This window comes from Martes martes (assembly GCF_963455335.1).
Source record: "Martes martes genome assembly, chromosome: 7".
Taxonomy (NCBI): Eukaryota; Metazoa; Chordata; class Mammalia; order Carnivora; family Mustelidae; genus Martes; species Martes martes.
In genome coordinates this window covers 133,471,357-133,492,708 of record NC_137894.1, presented here as the reverse complement: position 1 = coordinate 133,492,708, position 21,352 = coordinate 133,471,357, and the positions used below count along the sequence as shown (strand labels likewise).

At 53.4% G+C, this 21,352-nt stretch overlaps 1 protein-coding gene across 2 annotated transcripts in view; it reads right to left on the bottom strand.

Annotated features, from left to right (window-relative positions):
- Positions 1–1,818: 1,818 nt before the first annotated feature.
- The window catches only part of MAP3K9 (mitogen-activated protein kinase kinase kinase 9), a gene marked incomplete at both ends in the record, with an annotated part of 68,540 nt that continues 49,006 nt past the window's right edge, over positions 1,819–21,352 (bottom strand). The window contains 9 exons of one of the 2 annotated variants that reach the window (XM_080808964.1): positions 1,819–2,303; positions 3,650–4,453; positions 5,413–5,525; positions 6,935–7,003; positions 9,544–9,697; positions 11,064–11,186; positions 12,589–12,829; positions 15,761–15,936; positions 16,848–16,996. In XM_080808964.1, coding sequence (XP_080665090.1) covers positions 1,819–2,303; positions 3,650–4,453; positions 5,413–5,525; positions 6,935–7,003; positions 9,544–9,697; positions 11,064–11,186; positions 12,589–12,829; positions 15,761–15,936; positions 16,848–16,996 — 2,314 coding nt within the window. The remainder of the gene's footprint in view (positions 2,304–3,649; positions 4,454–5,412; positions 5,526–6,934; positions 7,004–9,543; positions 9,698–11,063; positions 11,187–12,588; positions 12,830–15,760; positions 15,937–16,847; positions 16,997–21,352) is intronic. The other variant, XM_080808965.1, reaches the window with a different exon arrangement.

The following is a 21,352-nucleotide window of genomic DNA, read 5'->3' as shown; positions in this document are numbered from 1 at the left end:
CCCTTGCGCCAGAGTGCCAGTGAGCTCATCAAACAAGGAGCCATTTGAAAGCTAAGGTCACCCCTTCCTTCATTCCCAGGTTGGGACTTTATCAGTTCCAAGGAGAGACGGAGCAGGGACCAAAGTCATCACCTGAGCCGGCTTCGTCGCCGCCCCCCCCACCCCCGTCCCGGCCCCCAGGCAGCAAACACAGGGAGCCCGCAGGCTGTCCCGCAGCATCTCCAGGGAACTATTCTGAGAGAGAGGACAGTGAAGCAACGTTTGGAGAGTCTGGAGGGGAGAGCGGCATGACCTAAGGCTCTGCTCCCCATCAAGTTCATGTGTGCGTCCCGCACAAGACAACTGTTCACACTTGACACAGGAGGCCTCAGGGTAAGCGGAGAAGTGAAGGTACACAGGAGAAAGCTCTAGGAGCAACTCAACATTCAAGTCAAGAAAACGAACTCCAGAAAAGTCGGGGTTGGCCTCTGCTCTCCTTCCAACCCAGTCCAGAGCCCAGCATCGGGGCCGCCTGTGTACAGAGACAAGGGACCGTGGTCAGCCTGTGGAGCCCGGGGCTCGAAGCTTGGGGCACAATCATTAGGGGCTCACTGAGCATCTTACAAACATCATGGCCTCACCGTGTCCATTTGCAGAAGGTACCACTAAGGCTCCGTTTTCCTTCAAGGGCATCCCGGAACGGATGGCCTGGCTGAGAAGATATCCCCCCAGTTCCGGCTCCCAGTGTCCAGGAGCCCCCACTCTGCCCCCACCAATACGCTCTTCTAGAGCGGCGCAAAGTCTCTACCAACCACACACACAACCCAAAGTCCACTGATCCCAGGATGGGAGGAAAGGTCAAGGGACGGGCGGGCATCACACATTAAGGTCAGACAACAAAATGGACAAGCGCAGGAACTTCGTCTCTGGCTTCAGAACTGGCACCGGTGAGTGAGTCTCCCAAGAAATGATCCCTGGGATGAGCATGTTTGGGGCAGAAACTGGTCTGGCCATGTCCAGACCGCAGGTAGGAGATGGATGCCATCAACGGTGCTGGTTTCTGCCCTTATTTGCATGTTTCCAAAAGGAACAAGGACAGACTCTGTGACCCTCTTGGCTGCCACTCGACTCTGGGTTTCCTAACTCCTCCTCCTCCCCACACTTGTCATTGAGGCAGGTCCCCTCACCCCTGCAAGGCTCAAATAAATGCAGGGAGGGGGCACCTGGAAGCACAGGCAGGTCAGTGCCAGGTCCGGCAACTCCTGCGCCCCACGCCGGGGCACCGTGCCCTCGGTCCTCCGGCTGGCACGTAAGGGCTGAGGACCCGGAAAAGCTATTTCACCGCAGCTGAGATGCGGATTCATGGGTGTTGGGGAAGGATGTGGAAGAGGAGCAAAAATCAATCACAGAACATCCAATACTGGTGTTTGGGAAGGTGGAACTCAGGGCTAATACGAGGACTCCAGGACAGGCTCTGGGCTTACCCGGGGGGCTCAGGAGAGGGAGCAGCAGACAGATTTGGCTGAGTGACCCCGCAGGGCCACCCGAAAGGCGAGGAAGACTGTGGAGGATGGGGGACATGCACGCACCCCTCTCTCCCCTACACAGCCAGAGCTGATGGCCACAGCCCCTTCCAGTGGACGTGGGTAGAAAGGCCCTACAGGGCAGGGGACCCTCTGAAGTGGCCCTGCTTCCACCCCTTCCATCTTCAAAGTGCATTATCAGTGCAAGAAGTAGGGCCGGATTTCAGGGGGGGTCCAACTCTGAGAAAGGGCTGTGCCAACCAGCTCCCCCGATCTCCTCCTGCTTCCCCCTTGGCCGCCCCCAGCCCATTTTACGCTAAGACCAGAACTCTTGCTGAATCTCGTAAGGGGCAGGCCTGTGTGTGTTCAGTTCAGCTCTGCACAGCGGCACGGTGCTGTCCTGACTCTGGCCCTCCGCGTCCAGATCCAGAAGCGTCCGCTCGGCGGGGGGCAGCGGCCCTGCCTGGAACGGGAGCGAGGCCGGAAGTCCAGGCCGTTCCTCCACAGTGCTGCTGCTGCTAGCAAAGCAGGAGTCCAGGTTGCTGGGCGTCTCCGTGCTGGAGCTATTGGCTGGGGAGGCGCTACGGGCGTGGCTGGGGGACACAAACCACCAAGGGTCCAGCCGTTGCCGGTTGGCAGAAGGACGTGGCCGAGGCAGAAACTCCAGGGTCTTGGGTCTCTCCAAGGTGGAGTCCTGCTGTGTGTTCCAGCGCCTTGGGGTTGGGGGAAAGACCACATTGGGGTCAGGGAGACGGGGGAATTCACCTGGGTCTCGGCTGGGGCTGGGGGTTTTCAACATTCCTGGTCAAAGAGACAAAGGGAGAAGCATCAGATGACAACACCACATTCCTGGGCCAGCTAGACACCACTCCCTCCCCACAGCCGCCATATCGTTAGTCACTTGGACTAACCCGAGTAACAGATAGTTAATGAGCACCAATGACGTGCCGGGCAGTGTGCTGGGAGGCACTGGGGATATAGTAGTGAACCAGAAGGCCGTGATCACTGTATCTGATTAGAACAGAAATCATGGGACATAAGGAGGTGACATCTGTAACGAAAAAGCTTAAGGCAGAACTATGCCCCATGGACCACCCTGTGTTGGCAAATAAAGCTTCAGTGTAACAGCCACGCCTACTGCTCGCTCTCCCACTACAGCAGCAGCAGCGTTGAGTCATGACAACAAACACCACAGGACCCACAAAGCCTCAAATATTTACTCTCTCGCCCTTTACCAAGAAAGTTCGCTGACCCTGACTTAAGGAAAGGTCTGCTTATTCCCAGTTTATTCAGTGAATAAACACAGGAGGCAGGAACAAATCAAGGTAACCAAACTCTACAGATGAGTCATAAGGTCTCTCCCCAAAGAGGACACACATCTGTATAGCAAAAAAAAATCTAAAGAGGGGAGGGGGCAAGCGGAAGGGAAAAATAACTGTCGTTTACACTCAGGTATCACTCAAATCTCAGTCACCATCTCGTCGTCTTCTGCAGGGCAAGGGGGGTCTCAGAGTCAGATTCAGGTCCCCAGGGGGCGGGGGCTGCTGGTGGGAACGACGTGAGATTAGGATGGCCAGGTGGCTCGGTATCAGACGGAGGAGGCAGGCACACGCTGGGCCCAGCAGTCTATCCAGATCCCTCTCCACGTCTGGAGAGTCAGCCATGAGTAAGGGATGAGTGATGCAGGGCAGGACGCCCAGGAGGCAGCTTGCCTGTGAGCACGACTGCACCAGCGCAGTAACGGCAGGCAAGAGCCCAGCCACGTGGCACCAGATGCCCCTCCTGGGAGAGCGCGCCATTCCTTCCGGGAACTTCCGTCTCCCCTTCTGGGAACAAGCAGAGCTAGGCTCCCGCCCACCCGTACCCTGCAAGCACCGCACGGTGCACTCCAAGATCCAGGGCCTGAATATCTCCCGGAGCCCCAGGTCTGATCCTGCCTGGAACCTTTCTGTCTCCCCTGCACTGAGGCACAGGACAGAGAGAGGGCAGCCGGCCGGGCCACCTCCAGCCGAGGGCAGCATGTCCTGGTGAGCGAAGTCAGAGGAGGAACGACATTCACTCCAATTCTGCCACTCCTGGCGGGGCGGGGGTGGGGGTGGGTGTGGGGTGGGCACAGAGGCAGGAAAGAGGAGGAGGGCAGGGCTCACCTGCTCCAGGGCTGGGGCTCAGCCCATTGCTGGAGGGGCTCCTGCTGGCGAGGAGAGCCGCTGGCTTGAGGGCCCCGTCGGAAGGAGTCCGCCGGTGGCCACTGGGCTGCGCGGGGGCCGTGAGGGTGACGTGGGTGGGAGTCAGGGACTGGTTCGGGTCCCGCTTGAAGCGCTCCACGCGGACGTTGACCAGGGGGTTGCGGGTGCACGGGCTCAGGGGCGGGGCCTCGGCCGGACTGACGGGCATCTCGTACACCACGATCTCGTCGCTGTCAGAGCGCAGCAGGGAGCGGGTGGAGTTGCACTCCGAGATGGACGAGAGCGACAGCAGCGTCAGGGAGGCGGAGGGGTCTCCCAGCAGCAGCATGGGCTCCTCCTTCTTGAAGAGCTTCCGGGATGGGGGGCTGGTGCTCCGACGAGGCCGGCTGGCCCTCTGGAAAAGACCCTCGCGCCTCTTCTTCTCCTCCCGGGCTGGGGGCTCAGGCTCCTCCGGGGGAAGCAGCTGGTACTTGCCGGCTTCCAGCAGGTCGAACCCCAGGCCCGTGGCTGCGAGAACAGCCCCACAGCCGAGCAGGGCCACCTCACAACGGCGGTGGTGGCCGCCGCCCCGCTTGAGGCTGTTGGTGGGCGTCAGCTGCGGGGTACTGGTGGCCGAATTGACCGGGGTGGGCTCCTCGTGGACCGCATCACTGGAGGGGCCCTCTCCGTCCTCTCCACGAGGGAATGGGATACAGAGGTAGGACTGGTTGGGTGGATGCTGTAGACGACTCTCCCCACTTCTGGGGCCTTCGCTGTCCTCATCCTCTGTGCAGACAAGAGGAAGGGAGGGGACACGGGACATGGAGATGAAGCGGCAAGAGAAACTTGTCCTTCTCTCCCGCCCCCGCCTCCTGGCCGAGCGTCAGGAATGCAAAGGTTGAAGAGTCTCGCGGGCGGGATAAGGAACCGGGCATTGACCCCCAGGGCTTTAGCCCTCCACGCTCAACTGTGACCAACCCGAGGAAATCACTCTCCATTCCAGAGCCTCCTTTCCTGTTTTCTGAAGAGGAAATCTGCCACTTTTCCACTCCTTTCATAGGGACCCTCAACACAAGAGGTAGAGTGTGAGTGTCCTAGAATAGTGGGTAGAACAGAAACCTTCCTCCTTTTCTTGCACCTTAAAATTGGAAGAGACCTTGAATTTCTGGGATGGCCTAGAGACCTGTCCTTAGACCAGTGTCCTGCGATGGACCGGAACGCCCTCCACGGGTGAAGGTGCCTCTATTCTATGAACTGACCCACTATGACCTTGGAAGTCTTCAGAGAGAACAGCACCTGCTGTCTGAGCGACAGCATGGAGGAGACCTTACCCAGTCAGCAATCCCAAGCAACTGGAAAGCTCCTTGGAGAAAGACCACAGTGTCCCCCACCACCATCTCCTGGTTTGCAGACTCCCCATTTTAAGATACAAAGGAAAGCGACCCAGCACAGGGAAGTGCCTGATTCAAGGCCTCACCCTCTGCACTGCCCTAAGGAGACTATACCTGGCTCCTGGGATGGGAGGCTGTGGGAGCCCCATGGCAGCAGGAGGAAGAAACTGTGACTGGGGAAGGTTCAATGAAACGGGAGTAGAGCGAGCAAAGAGGGAAGGAGGTGGGGCCCGGGAGTCGGGGAAAGAGGAGACGACCCCCATGAAGGGGCACCAGGGTCCTCAAACAGTCCCAGAAGCTTGACCAAAATTTCCCTGAGGGAACAGGGAAGGTCAGGACAAGGGCAATGCTCACCCATCTCCATAAGGCTGGTGAACCCTGGCAGCGCTGGGCTACTCCTCGGGCCCTTCCCCAGGTTGGGGGCGCTGGACGACCACTGTTTGTATCCATCTACCAGGGACTTGAGGCTAATGGGAGGAAACGAGGAAACTGTGAGAACTGGTTACTGCCCTTACTCTACCCTCACCTCCACGGGCCTGTGCAAATGTCTCTCCCTGGGAGCTTGTTAATTCCACCAAAGCCCACGAGCCTTGACGTACAGGCAACAAACCCCGAGTCCCCTCACATTGCAAACAGAAGTACACATGCTCTCGGAAAAAAAAAGCAGGGCCGCGGACCCACCCCTCCACATGCTGCTCTGGAGCTGGGGAAAGATCTAGCAGGCAGGCTGGCAAGAGGGCAGAAGAACGTGGACTGCCCGGAACTGGCCCGGGTCTTGCCCGAGCCCGGCTTCCACAAGAGGCCATCGCTCCGGGACACTGTCTACAGCACAGGGCGGACCTCAGGGGACACCGCGATGCCAGGCAAGCCCCAGGCAGGGGAGCCGGCAGACACGGCCGGGCCAGCCTGCTCGACTCAGACCGTTTCTCCACTCCTTCCAAGCGTATGGCATGCTCAGGCAACTTTCAAAGCCAGACACTTTTAAAAAACAAAAACCAGCCAACAAAGCTGCACCAACCCAGTGCACTTTGGGACAGACCTATGTGCAGAGTACATAGTGCTGCACTGGAGCCCCTGGTTTGTCTGGGAACGGAGAGGAAAAGGGCAGGAGCTCACTTTCAGATCCCTGTGAGGAGCTCACACCTGCAAGCCAGTAGCTCGGGGGACCCGGAGGGGGGACCCCTCCAGCCCCCTCCTATGATGGGGGAATCAGAGGCCCAGAAGCACGGGTCTTTCTCTAGCAGACAATAAAGAGGGAAAACTGAGGAAATCTGTGGGTTATCGTTACCTTGGAAATACCAGGATGATAAATCAGAGGTGGCTCTCATTTTAGGACCAGAAAAAGCTACTCAAATAAAGCCCACTCTTCCCAGTCCATCCTGAGGGAGAGAGAAGGACCAACGTTTCCCCTCATTTCAGATCTGTTTCAAGTGTTATCAGAAATACCAATGAATTCAAGTACATTCAGCCACCAGTGGTTTCCACTAAAATACACAGCCCGAGATAAGCACACTACTCAACCCACAGCCTGGGACTTCTAACTGACAATCTTCTAGTATCTTCTGGGTTCAAGGGGATCCGGATTAGCAAAGTCAAAGCCAGTGCTAAAGATGACAAACCGCCTTGTGTTGTCCCCCTATAACTAAGGGTGCCAGGAGAATCCCAACCACCGGGGTGGTCAGGGAAGGGAGGAAAGGGAGAGTCAGACCAACACAGGAAGATCCCAGGGTGCACGGGGGTACTGCTTTAAAGGAAAAAAGTCAGCACAGCCTTGGCAATAATGAGGCTCAATTCTACGGGGTGTGCCGTGAGAATGAGGAAATGGAAGGGGAACTATTACTAACACACTTGATGGAAGGGTGGAGATGAGACTCACCCCAGGTGGAAATGTGGAGATTCTGATGGGGTACTTAAACCATTAGCTTTCTCACGTCTCTGAGGGGATCTTCAATGAATAAAGAAAATCAGTAGTAGGCGACAGTGGGTACATCCAACTCAGCTTCTGCCACATGGGAGCCCTCGAGGCTGGACTCCAGTCACGTGGCCAGCCACCCTCCTCTTGACCGCTCAGCACAGCCCACGCCATGTGGGAATCTTAACGAGGTGGCCGTGCTTGAGCTGCCACAGGCCCGTGACCTCCCAATCTGTGGGGCAAAGGTCCCCGAGCCGCCACAGCGTAACTGCAGAGACAGCATGAAGCCACATACCCAAGCTGTCTATGAGCAAGCGTATGTTTCCTATAAGATATATACTATTTTTTTTTAAAGGATGGATATGCAAATTCACTTAACATGACTGAATTCAACATAGCTTCTTGCTGTTACATATTTTCTTCCGTTGATAGGGACTAAAATTAGAAATACTGTCATACAGAGGCTCTCAAAAATTTCTGACATTTGACTTGAGAATGAACGGAATATACATGATTTCTTGACTAGGAATTGAGAATCAATCATAAGTCATATTTTGAACTGTTTCAACAGTTTTGAGGACAAATCTATGTAAGGGAGAAGAAATGCCAAAATTAATATTTTGGAATGTGAAATGAAGTTAATTTACCAGCAAGACAAAAAAAAAATATCTATAAATGAAACAGAATTATAAAAACTACTGGGATCCACAGCCAACCTGGGAAATCCTGTCAGGAATCAAACGAAAGTCAGAAATATCAAGGGATTCAGGGCGACTGAGTTTCTCAGACCCACCACAACCCTACTGGACCCCAGGGCTCAAGCACAATCAGACTGAGGAGCTCTTGCCCCTACAGACCCAACTGCAGCAGAACAATTTACCATTCCTAGAGGGCTCGGGCACTGAACTCTCAGCTTAGGCAGTTTGCCCTACATACCTAAATTTTCCTTCCTGCCTGCCTGCCCTGGTTCCCTCCCTCCCTTCCCTTTCCCTATTCCGAGGCATCTAGTGATTTCTAAAGCCTGGCTGCGAAGAGTCAATCCTTCATGCACCAAACTGACATATCTGCCTTCAGCTCAGATCTGGCATGAGAACAGACGTTGGACCTGAGATGGTCCAGTAGTCAAAGGAATACCAGAGCGAGGGCCAGGGCCAGGGCCAGGCACAAGCTCAGGAAAGTCACTGCAAAGGGAGAAGGGGGTTGCTGCTGCTTCTCACTCAGAAAAGTCAAGAAACAGGATTCTAGGTTTTAACACCAAGAATAAGAACCATAAGCCACGACGCTCATTCTTCAGCAGCGACACGGAAATGGCACGAGAGGCGTGCAACAGCACAGCCGTATTTACACAGGCTCACCAGGAGCCAGCGAATCCTGCCTGCACTTATTTAATCCTCTTCTCAACTGCACTGGTGGGTGCCGAAGGAACCCCGTTTTACAGACGGGAAGACATGAGGCCCCCGGGCGAGGCACGGTGGGGCCAGGACGGCCTGGGGTCAGCAGGTGCGCTCGCCGCTGCGGACTGCACCACGAGGCATGGCTTCCGAGGAGCCAGGACCTGAGAGAATCTAACCCGTAAGGCTCAGGAAGAACACCAGCACGTCCAAGACACAAAGCTGGGTCTCGTGCTTTGCCCAGCGCGGCTGCTCACACGCTCAGTGTGGCCAGGAGGTGGGGCTTAAAAGAAGTTCTGGGGGACCCGAGATGTCATGAGCACTGGGTGTTACAGGAAACTGATGAATCACTGAACTCTACCTCTGCAACTGTTAATTAATTGAATTTAAATAAATTTTTTTTTAAAGTTCTGGGGGCACGTGGGTGTCTTGGTGGGTTAAAGCCTCTGCCTTTGGCTCAGGTCATGATCCCAGGGTCCTGGGATGGAGCCCCGCATCGGGCTCCCTGCTCAGCAGGAAACCTGCTTCCGCCTCCCCCTCTGCCTGCCTCTCTGCCTACTTGTGCTCCCTCTCTCTGTGTCAAGTAAATAAATAAAATCTTAAAAAAAAAAAAAAAGTTCTGGTGGCCTTGGTGTTACATCTGAGCGCACGGACTGCCAGCGCTGGGTTATTCCGACCGCCCTTGCTTCGGGACAAGCCTCCAAGTCAAGAGGGTCCCGTAAGCCCTGCCCTTCCTTCTCTTTGCCCTGCGCGGGTGTTTGAAGGGGAAGAGCCAGGCGCTGGCAGGGCTCGGCAGACTCTAACGGGAGGGCTAACTCCCGTCCGCCGCCTGTGTTCGCGAGTCTTACTGAAAGAACTCAGGCGCTCGCGCTCCTTCAGTTACGTGTGGCCCGTGGTCTGCGCCTGCTTTGGCACCCAACAAAGCCGCGGAGGAGCTGCAAAAGAGAAGACGGGGACCCGCAAAGCCCAAACTACTTATTACCATACACAAAAGTATGCTGAGCCCCTTCCTAGGGGAGGTCCAGGGAGCGAGGATATTGGAAAACCACTGCAAAGATCCAGAGGCTGGGCATTTCTCAGAAAGCAATGAAACCCACAACAGCGAGAAAGTATTTCACGTCATAGTTTTAAAAGGGAGCACCCGTCTTTAAGGGGAAAGAGTCGCCTCCTTCTGGTTCTTACCCTTCATCTCCCGAGGCCAGCTCCTTCTGACCAAGCGTGCTTGGCCCCCACGTCCGTCCTTTCTTCTTGGGGGCTCTCTTCTCCTCCTCCTCCCCTTCCTCTTTCGGGATGACTGAGTTCCGGCCCCAGGTTTTGCTGCTTTCACCCGGTGTCACTGTGAATAACAAAAGTCGGATGGGACCTGGAAAAAAGACAGACAGGGTCCCCCCAAAACTAGCCTCTACCTCACCAGACAGACACAGACACACACACACACATATGGAGTTGCAGGGGAGAAGTCAAAGACTCTGTGCCCAAGTGGAGCCTTCGAGTCCTCAGGCACCAGTCACAGAGTGCTCTCAAAGCACCCAACACGGGAAACTTCCCCGATTCTCCCGAGTCCAAGGCAAAGCTGGCGCTCAGACCAGCCGGACACTGGAGTTCCAAACAGATCTGGTTTAAGGAACTTGTTTTGTTCCAGTGGAACTGGAGTCAGGGTAGGGAGGGAAGGAGGTAGGTAGGAAGGGAAAAAGGTAAGGGTGAAAGGAAGACTCGGAGGTGCAGAGAAGAATTCTGGTAAGAAAGGAAGACAATGAGGAGGTCAGGAGTCGGAGGAGAAGGGGACGGAACGGCCTAGAGAATTATAACAGGTAAGAGAGGAGGAACGTTCTTCTAACATGACTGCCTTACAGCACAAGTTCAAACCCAAATGCCTCAGAGACTAGGCTTGTAACATAAATGAGCAGATGGTTCCGGACACCAAAAAAATAGGAGCTGAGGGGACTGAGGTAAAATACAGAGCATATGGAAGTCGCCATTGCTTGCAGCCAGCGGCGGCCACGTGAAAAAAGGGAATCCACAGATATGAATGGATTTTTCAAGGAGAGCCAGCCAGAGTTTGTCTTTTGTTTGTTTTTAAATGAAATCTCTATCTTTAAGGTAGGGAAACGACTCCATTCATACACACACGCATGTGTGGAAATTCTTTTTAATAAACACTAAAATTGTAAAAATTTTTAAAATTTTTGTAAATTTTGTAAAATCGTAAGAATATAATTGGTCTAGACTTGACCTATCACGAAGTATGTGGCAAGTTTCCTCAGGACCTACACTTTGAAAACACCCTTCCCTGAGGAGCATGAATGACAACAAAAAAACAATGATGCCCCGAATATGGCATACAGCATACAAGATCCCCAGGCCAGGGTACCAACCAGCCCAGGCCAGGTCCCAGGCTACCTACAGCACACGCCAGTTTCCGAATTGCTCTGTAGTTCACGAAAGATCCCATCAATGCCCACAAACCCCTCTGCTGGTCACTAAGAGGAAAGGTAGGGGAGGCAGCAGTATAAAGCTAATGGAGAGAGACAAGAAGGAGGGCTAAGGGTTTGCGTACATATGTGCATGTATATACACATTGCCGAGGAGAGGTGGCAGAAGTTATGGATGGAGCAAGCCTGGGCCAGTCGGTGGCTGGACAGAGCAGGGGACAGAGGCCCCTGGTGTGTTCTGGCCCCAACTAATTTGGGAAACAGTCTCACACTGGATGGCCCGAAGGCGAGGAATGACGGTGGGGCTCGCGGGAGGACTGGAGCGGCTGCTGACGAGGCTCTTCCTTTTATCCATGGTGGGGGAGGCCTGAACCGTGAACTTGTGCTGGAAATCTGCTTGGGGAAAGACAGACATGCGTGCACATTAGAATTTCCATAATCCAGTTCCTACGAGAAAAGTGACACTTCCCAGCAGGCTGGAGGGACAAGCCCCGGTTTCCTAAGAAGCAACTTGTTCGCCTGGAAAACGCTCTCTTTCTCCCCGAAGACGGCAGGACAGCAAGCTGAACATATGAGAGGGAACATTCACTCTCCAAGTCAGCCTCGTCTATAGTACACGTAGGTGTAGCAACTACAGATTTACAGTAGTTTTCTTAAGATAGCGGAACTTATTGATTAGTCTAGGAAATCTAACTTAAAATTCGGTTTCTTACAGTCAATGAGGACAGGCCGCCTTTTCTCAGGGACCAGGGCAGGGAGCCAGAAGCTTCTCACTAAGGGCAGGCGGAGCAGAGTAATAAGGACTCCTCCTTGGTGGGAGCCTAAGGAAGTGAGCACGATGGGGCTAATGGTCCAAACTGTGGTGTTATACAAAGGCAGTTGTGGTATAGCATAAAGAAGGGAAACCTTACAGCCCTGGTTTTCTAAGTCCCAGTGTCCTCATTTATCAAGAGGTGTAATAAACAGACGAGTGTCTGCACCGGGATCCCCTGACTGGACGGGATCTCCCTGAAGGTGGGAACTGCTGCTTCCGCCGAGCTTTCCCAGCTCACAGCAGCAGGCCACCACACACGACACGCTCAAGAGGGGCTCACAGGCTGTGCTGCCAGCCAGGAAAATGTGCAACAAGAACACTAGGAGACATGTCCCACAAATCCAGCCACGGCATCGCACTGGATGAACTCCCGTGCTTGCACTAAAGCCATCATCCCGGGGCTTAAAATCCTCCACTGTGTCCCCGTGATGCTATTTTCCCTCGGCTTCCTCCCACCTCTACTGAGCTTGCTTCCCAGGACCTTATAGACGTAGAACACAACAAACCCACCTGGAGCACCACCTCCCTCCATGGGTCCATTACGACCCACAAAGATTCTAACTCCTGGTTTCGTATTGATTTGCATTTCCCCAAGGCTGAACACACTACAGATGTACCTGTCCTCACCCAAAGTGCTTCTGAAAGGTTGTGCGCAACTCAAATCCCTACCCGTGAATCCTGCTCTCCACTGCGGCCAGAGAACTGGTAATTCAAAGAAACCCTGAGAGGAGTTATTCTGCAGGGCCCTGAGTCCTCTACGGGAGCCGCCAGGCTGCTGGCTGTCTGGACCGGCCCGTCAGGACTGCCCACGACCCGTCTGTCCTCCCTCCCGGTCTCTTCGGTCACACTCAGAAACTCCCGCGGGGCGGGCCAGTCTCCCCGCGAATGGCCAGCCCACTTGGAGCCACCCCGAACTGAGACCCAGAGCGTCCCGCCTCGCGGAGCTGGGTCCCCGGCCCCCCGCAGGCCCCGCCCACTGACCGGAAGGGAGGCTGATGCGGTTCCGGTCCTTGAGCTTCAGCCGGCTCTTCCGGAACTTGCCCTTGCGCTTCTTCACCCGGGGCTTCTCCTGGCACAGCTGGTGGATGATGATGTTGAGCTCCCGCTCCAGGATGTCGATCTCCCGCTCGGCCAGCTCCTGCTCGCGGCGCCGCAGCAGCTCCTCCTGGGTCTTCTGCTGGAGCGCGGCCCGCGTCAGCTCCTCCTCCCAGGTGCGCAGCTCCTGCAGGGGCGGAAGCACGGCGGAGAAGCGGGGGCGCTCCGGGTCGGAGGGGAGGCCGAGGGCCCTCGAGAGCCGGTGCCTCCATACTCCAGGTCCCCAGACGGGGCGCGGGTCTCCCAGCTGGCTGGTAAAGGAATCCCTGACCGCCCCGGGAGCTGGATGCCCGGCCCAGGCTCAGTCCGGCCACCTGCGGACAGAGCCATGGTAGCCCTGGAGATGGGGGCTGAGGGTTCCTAGATTACTGATTAAAATTGCCTGTGACTGGAAAAACATGGGCATTTGGGCAGAAAATATTATCATGTACTGAAATTTTACAGACTTGGTTGTATTTTCATTTTTTCCCATTCTATAAAGGATGGTTTTTAAACCAGAGCCAGTTTAATGTGACTTAAACTGTGCCCGCTATAAATGAATCGGCCTCCAGGTATCACCTAATAGTCGAATAAAAATGTATTTCCAGAGTGATTGCTGAAAAGGCAGTGAGGCGTGTCTTCCGCACCTCTGCTCAGTTGGTGAGTGACTCCACGGAGGCATGTGGTTCGCACTCTCATCTTGAAGGAAAACGCTGTGCTCTGGAAGGATCGCGGCAGCACAGCAAAGAGAAGAGAAAATCTTTCCCAGTCTTTGCCAGGCGCTTGCTTTGGTACCACTGCTTATTAGATGGGCAGAACCTGCTCTCATCTATGGAATGGTTTGGGTTATAGCCCCTTCCTTTGAGGGAACTCAGACCCCAGTCCAGAGACAAATCCATCATCGCTCTACCTGGAAACGGTAAGTTGAGACAAGCTGGGAATGAGCTGACTCATACGAGAAACCAGGACACTTATGGAATACTGGCCAACGGCACCATAAATCCCCAGCCTCTCCAACATGGTGAGTCTCCTCTTGTGAAGCACCCATTGGGGATCAGCCTCCTCGTATGCAAATCGCCTCCCTGCACACAATGACTTAAGAGGCATCTCCCCAGAGAGAAAGATCATTCTCCATCCCTCACCCTCACCTGCCCCACTCAGAGTCTTACCATGGAGAGGCATCAGGGCACCATGGTTAAGAGCAAGGACTCTGGAACAAACTGCCCGAATCGTGGCCCGGGGCGAGTTACCGCGGGCCTTATGAGTACCATGGAGTTAACTGCACTGACATCACGGTTGTTTACATAAGATAAATATTATCTTATTATGTGAGGCTATATAAGGATTCCTATAAATCGCTTTGTAACAGAGCACAGCACATAGTACGTGCTCTACGAATGCTGGCTGTTACGAGAACTGGTTTGGCTTCTCCTAGTAACTACCCACGACAAAATCCAACTTAACATTTTTCGTACTGGTGGGTACCCTTATAATTTCATCAACTGAAAGCAAGAAAACATGAATCAAGTGATTCGACAACCTCAAGAGCCAGCAACACGAGGTTCTTCTACTCGGAACAGCACCAGTAACAGGAGAACCCTCCTCTTCTTCTTCTTTTTTTAAGATTTCATTTATTTACTCATTTGGGAGAGAGAGAGAACATGAGTAGGGGGGCGGGGAGAGGGACAAGCAGACTCCCTGCTGAGTGGGGGGCTCACGGTGGGGCTCCGTCCTCCTGAAACCATGGCCTGAGCCAAAGTCAGATGCTTAACTGACTGAGCCGCCCAGGTGTCAGAGGAACAACCTCTTTCAATCATTCAGTCAGTGCTGGTCCCTCCCCCCCCCCCCGCCCCTCCCCAGGGCCCAAAAGATCTGTCATAAGCTCAGTCCATTCCCCTGTGGAACACTCATTGACTTGCCGAGCAGTACTAGGTTGAGGAGTGCTATGTGGCATTAAGAGGTTAATCTCTTCAAATGAGCTTCAGAAATGATTTTTAAGTCATTTTTTGAGGAGAGAAGATGGCTTTGGAATCAGATGACCCAGGAGGAAGATTCTGCTTCCCCGCTTGCTGGCTGTGTGACTGGAGACAAGTCACTGACCCTTTGCCCTGGACGAGAAAGACAGTGACACCTGCCTACATGCTGGGGGGCAGGGGCCACGAGACTGCAGGATAGAAAGGATGAAAGGTTCTTCCATCATCACATCTTTCAAGGGAAAGGACTGAGAAGCCACAAAGATGTACATAATTTCAGCTCCTCTTATCATGTTGCTTCCCAAATGCCCCGAGTGGGCAACGAGGAGGGAAAAAAGAAATTCACCAGGAGACACGTGGCCGTTGCTTGTGTCCCTGGCTGTAGCCCTTAGATCCAGCCCAGCCCGAGCAGAAGCAACGTAAGCGCTTGTTCCTCCGCTCCCACCCCCCGTGGTCGCAGACCGCTCCTCAGACACCAGGGGCCCAGAGAGGAGCCGCGTAAGGAATGGCCACCAAAACGAATGGCAGATCTCTAGCAAGCTAAGAATATCTGAACTCCTCAGTCAGTTCAGGCCTTAGCCTTTTTCATAAAAACACGCAAAACACCCTATCATTTCAGAACCGCAGTATTTTCAGCCCATCTTTTGTTTCTGACTCTGACGCCAAAGACAGTGGCAGGATGTGCTGATGACTGTGTTCAGTGTTGAAGTGTCCCTGTCTCCAGGTAACCCCCACTCTGGAAGTCCACTACGGAACCAAGAAATGTTTCTAGACCCCTCTCCGATTTCCTGCTGGTGCCTGCTCAGTGGCGCTCTTCCTCTGGTTTGGACAGTGGGATAGATGCTCCACGTGGAGAACTTTGGGCTCACGACGCCCAACTTGTTCCTGCCAAATCCCAGAAAGAAGGGAAACGTCTCTACCGCTTCAGGTCACCTCTGAGGCCTGGAGAACTCTCTCTGTGTAACGTCGGGAAGAAAAAGGTGCTGTTACCTCAAACTAAGCAGGAAGGTGCTTGTGTCAGAATCGGTCCAGAGGCCCCAGCGGAGAAGGCCCAGTGGGAAAGGCCCACTTGATTCAACGCATGCCTTTTTTCTTGTTTTATTTACCTTTTCCTTGGCCCTGAGTTGGTCAAACATCTCCTGAATCTCGTGTTTCCAGTCATCCTGCAGGCAGTGGAAGGAGTCCTTGGGCATTTCAAAGAAGCCAGACTCCTCTATGGTAGTTAGCTGGTCCAGGATATTTGTGAAAGATGGTCGTGAATGAGGGTCAGGATTCCAGCAGTCTGTGTGGAACACGGGAGCAGACAGAAAGCACCAATGGACAGAGACAGGAGTAAGACAGAATATTACGTGACCTTATTTACCAGGAAACTGTCTCACAATTTTCCTTCCAGAAACAGAAACACGGGGATTTCGGCAACCACACATAGGGCCGGGGAAAAAAGCAAGCTGCCCACGCTCACGACCAGAGTGAACGTGGAAACAGATGTAGCAGTTCTGCCCCCAACTGACTCTGCCTGCCGATTTAGCATCAGAAAAGCAAGTCCAAGGGGTTTGCTGGCACAAGGCTCGACAACCAGGACTTACCACGTTCCTACACAATTCCAGTCCTGACAGTGGTAACTGGACTTCGGACCTCAGTTTCCCACCAATAAACGAGCCAGCCTTCCCCACGTCAATGGGATGATGATGAGGCAAAGATAAAAAGGACTGGACTGGGTGTCGGGAAGGGTGAACGCTATGTCTTCTCAGCTCACATGCTAGCTAACGGAGTGCACTTTGTCTCTCTCAGCTTCGGATTTCTCGCTCAGGGAATTACAGGGTTTGACCAGGTGACTCCTAGAGTTCTCTTCTCGGACGTTCTTCGTTTCTAGATGTAATACACTCGGAGATCTTAAAAACAGAAGCTGCCACGTCTTCTCATTTTGTATTAGATAATAAAATACTGAAGTGCTGGGTAGTGGGTTTTAGTTACTAAGTGGAGTTCTGCACTCCCTGGGGGTGGACAGAGGAGCACCCGTGACATCAACGCAGCGGGTGCTCACATCATCTGAAAGTGGCTCTTGCAACCACCCACGGGATTCCTCCCTGACTGACTTGTACTTCCTCTCCTCTCTCCGGGATGGACCTGGCAGAATCGTCCGACATCTACCCAAGTGCTGCTCTAGTTTTGTTCCAGTCAGCGGTCACTTACCTTCCATGAGTTTGGCAAAAGGTTCTGGGCACGTAGAAGGAATGGGAAGGGCGAGCTTGTTCATGGCCACTCCGTAAGCCACGGCTAAGCCGTCGATTCCTCGGAAGGGCACCTCACCGGTCAAGAGCTCCCAAAGCAGCACCCCGTAGCTGAGGAGAGGAAGAAGACAGAAGGCATCTCAGACTGCCACAGATGCGATCTCACCGACAGAGCTCACGGGGCCTTTCCGAGCTAGCCACACTCTCTCTGGCACGGAAGGAGACCAGCAGAGCAGACGCACTAATGGGACACAGACAGGAGACCAGGAGGCCTGCCTTCTAGAAGCAAAGCCCTGGAGTCGGGCACGCTGAGTTTCAAAGTCTTGTTCCTCAAACTCCTCATCTACAAAGTGCGAATAACAACTCCATTCTCACAGGGAGGCCGTGAGAGTCTCTGAGCCACTCGGAGGGTTTAAATCATCGCTCACCGGCCGTACTCTTCTGTCGTTGCTACTGCTGACGTAATACTCTGGGAGAAGAGGCCGCATCCCAAGAATACATTTTTTTCCTATTTTAAGAAAACTTCAGCTTTCGTCACAGATACGTTTTTTCAGCTTTAGAAACGTGGAGAGCTGACCACCTACGACAAACAGATTTTCCTCATCACAGGATCCTTTAAATGCCCCCTAGGCTGAATAGACTCCTGCCCCTGATCAGTTAACTGAGACTGTGTGTAATTCGAAGGGGAAAGTCACACGAGGGCGGCCTACACGGCGAGAGCAGAACAGCGCATCGGCCATGAGGACCTCAGTTTCCTCCCGACCTTTCAAATCCACATGAAGAGTTTTCCTTTCACATGTCCTGCGAGTCAGAGAATGGGGAGCACAAAGCTTAGAGTAATTATTCTATGAATTCACAATCTGAACAAGGAAACTCATGTAGTGTTCAATCCTTCCAGAAACGGCGATTCTCCCAGGACAAGCAACCATAAGGCCACGGACAGTTCGAACAGCGGCTCTCCTTGTATTTTCAGCACAAATCTCAAATTTTAAAAAATACTCATCAGTAGTTTCCAACTAACAGAGTCATGTTATTTTATTTTATTTTAAAAGATTTGACTTACTTATCTGACAGTGAGAGAGAGACCACAAGCAGGGGGAGCAACAGGCAGAGGGAGAGGGAGAAGCAGGCTCCCGCTGAGCAGAAAGCCCGATGTGGGGTGTGGTCCCAGGACTCTGGGATCATGACCTGAGCCGAAGGCAGATGCTTAACCGACCCAGGCGCCCCAAAGTCATGTTATTTTAAAGCAAAACGTGGCTCAGTTTGTGGAGCTGATGACTCTTGATGTCAGGGTCATGAGTTCCGAGTCCCACGTTGGGCACAGAGATGACTTAATTTAAAAAAAAGTAAGCCCAATACCTATTTCGTCATGGTACTTTGTAGGCAGGAGGAGCTATGACATTTATAACATCATCTTGAGTCTCTACTATGAACCTGCAATATAAATATTATAGCCATTCTGCAGGTGACAAAAGCAAGTTTCAGGTAAGTTTAGGGCCTACATGGAATAAGTAAGTCATGATGGACCCCGGACAAAGTCTCAGTTCCTTCTCTCTAGATCCCCATCTACCATTTCCTGCTTGATAAACTCTGTCTTTCAAGATCAAATTCAAATGCACCACCATGCATTCATTCCTTTCACACATCTACTAAAGATTTACTATGCATCAAGGTCAAGGCCGGGCACTGGAATGCTGGATACAGATCTTGTCCACAAAGAGGCCAGTGAGAGGAACAGAAAAAATGTCAATTAGAACACAGAGGTGAGTCACAAGAGAGAAACCACGAGTGCACAAAAAGTAGATGGGCTCCTGGCCAGACCCGAATGGGGGCAGGAGACAGCCGAACCTTGACTGTTAGATAAGGAAAGACAGAGATCCGGAAACAGGGGTCAGCAATGTACAAGGCATGCCTTGCCCTCAAAGAATCCCAAGTGGCCTGGCCTGGCTCCCAAGAAGAGCAGGAGGCCAGTCACTGCCCCGGAAGATCCCTGCACACGGCCCCCCAGAGTGGCCTGGCCAGTCTCCTCGGACAATGGCTTTCCCTCGGTGAGTCCTCCAAATACCACCACTTTCTTCATGTATCTCAACCACCAAAAAAAGTCTGGTAGACAGTTGCAGGTCTTGTCTTGACGGGGAGCTGGGTTTTACTCTGAGGCCGATGGCAACCACGCTGGGCACTTGAGGAAGCCTTCCCTGACACTTGCAGGTGTTACTTAACCCTTGTGCAGGCAGCCGTGTACAGTGGTTACCTGTGTGCCAGTCTGTGGGCTCTTCAGGGGCAGGGACAGTAGTTTAATGTCTGCATTCTTGGGGCTGTGGACACAGCAGGCGCTCACACAGTAAAGGACTTGGGGGGTGGGTGTGGGGAAAAGGGCATGGTCGGACGGGCCTGTAGGCTGCACTGCGTACCCGGGAGTCAGTCGCGGATACAGAGAACTGCGCTGTTATTCTTCCTGCCAAACTGTTACTGTGACTCGTCCAGATGGCAGTGGTGCTGGGCAGCCACTACTGAGGGACTCTGAGAACTCTCAGTGCTGCCAATGAGACTCTGAGCTCACGGTGACTCTCATCTCCAGTTGTCTGCTCCTGGCATTCCTGCCAACCTCCACTCTGGGCGATTAAAACCCAAAGTCCCCCAGAACCCTTCTCCTCTATCGAGGCTAAGATGACGGGTATCGGAGCCCTAACTACCTGGCAAGACAGTAGAGTATTTCAAAGACCTAAACAGGTGTCCTCTTTCTGTCCTCTTTATGTCCTTGCATGGGCTCTGGGACGGTTTCCATGGAGCTGTCCCAGGCCACCTGGAAGAGGGAGAAGCCAGGGACTCCTCCCCTCTCGGTTTCAAGGACGGTAGCTCTGCTCTCCCTTGGCTTACTTCTTTGTTCATCTGCGTTTTGCTCCACGTGAAAGGCCCCACAACTAAGAGGAGCTGGTTGAATGCTGTTCAGGGAAGATTCGGACAGACTGGAGTCAATGTCTGCTTTACCACTCACGACCATGTGGCCCTGGGAGAGGAAGTTCCTCAGTTCTCCCCACCTGTGCAACAAAGACAGCACTTCCCACCTCACAGAATAGCGACAAGGGATAAATAACACGACTACTACTTCTCCAGAAGCTTCTACGTACGGCTAGTGAACGCTGTATGTTTCCTCTTGGGAAGGGCCGGAAACAAGAAAGCCTCCGGTGGGATTCAGGGAGAGCCCGCCGTGTCAGCCAAGAGCCCGAGGGACACCGGCATTCAGGCAAGAAGCCTTTCTGGGAATGAGTGAACCAGTTTGTCCTCCTCTGCCAATGTTCCTCTATTTCTGTAACCGAAGGTGGTAACAGAAGAGAAGCCTTGGCGTTCCTTTGGCAGGAATACAGTCCAAGCAAGAAACTAAAGAATTACACGTTGGAGGGGTCTGAGCCCCAGGGAGAGGGGCCAGAACAAGTCCACATGATTTACCTCAGGTCTGACCTACGCGGAAGCCCTCCCAGAGTTGACACCTTTCAAGACCACATCCAAGCAGCCTGGAAGTACCAGCTCAGCTGAAACCCCGCCCCTAGCCCCTCCCCTCACAGAGCCGCCAGCCCCCACAGTGCTGCCAGCGGTTTCCCAGGAGTCCTTGCAACCTCGCCCCAAACCCGGGGGAATGCACCCCGTGTGGATAATTAACCACCTCCAGGGGTATGGAAATCCTTTCCATCACTTGGTGGGGCCACAGGTCAGCAAGGGGTGTTCCATGTTTTCAAAGTGAGGAAAAGCATCAGAATGGACAGCGGCCCGACCAAAGGCACAGCAAACCCATGCCTGAGCTGGACTGGGATGAGTTTTCTTATTAACCGACCTCGTCTCTAAGACACACACCCTGAAAGGAGAAGGTGTCCCTCAAATGGGCTTCTGCACTTGGTCATCGGCTGTGACCCCACATTCCAGAAACCACACTGTTCAATAATCTTTCGCACAGGGGCGCCTGGGTGGTACAGTTGGTTAAGCATCCGACTCCTGATTATGGCTCCCGAGATGAAGCCCCAAGTCGGGCTCCACGCTCAGCACGGAGTCTGCTGAAGACTCTCTCTCCCTCTCCCTCTGCCCCCCTCCCCTCCTCTCACTCTCTCTCTTTCTCTCTCCCAAATAAATAAACCAACCTTTAAAAAAGTATCTTGGGCAGGGCGCCTGGGTGGCTCAGTGGGTTAAAGCCTCTGCCTTCTGCTCAGGTCATGATCCCGGGGTCCTGGGATCGAGCCCCGCCTCAGGCTCTCTGCTCAGCAGGGAGCCTGCGTCCCCCCCTCACCCGCCTGCCTCTCTGCCTACTTGTGATCTTTGTCAAATAAATAAATAAAACCTTTTAAAAAAAAAAAAGGAAAAAAAAAATCTTGGGCAAAGTTAGTTGAACGACCACATGAGAAAGCACTCTGTAAATTGTAAAGTAACATAAAACTATTCTTGTTAACTAGACCTCATTCAAAATGATGATTTATTAAT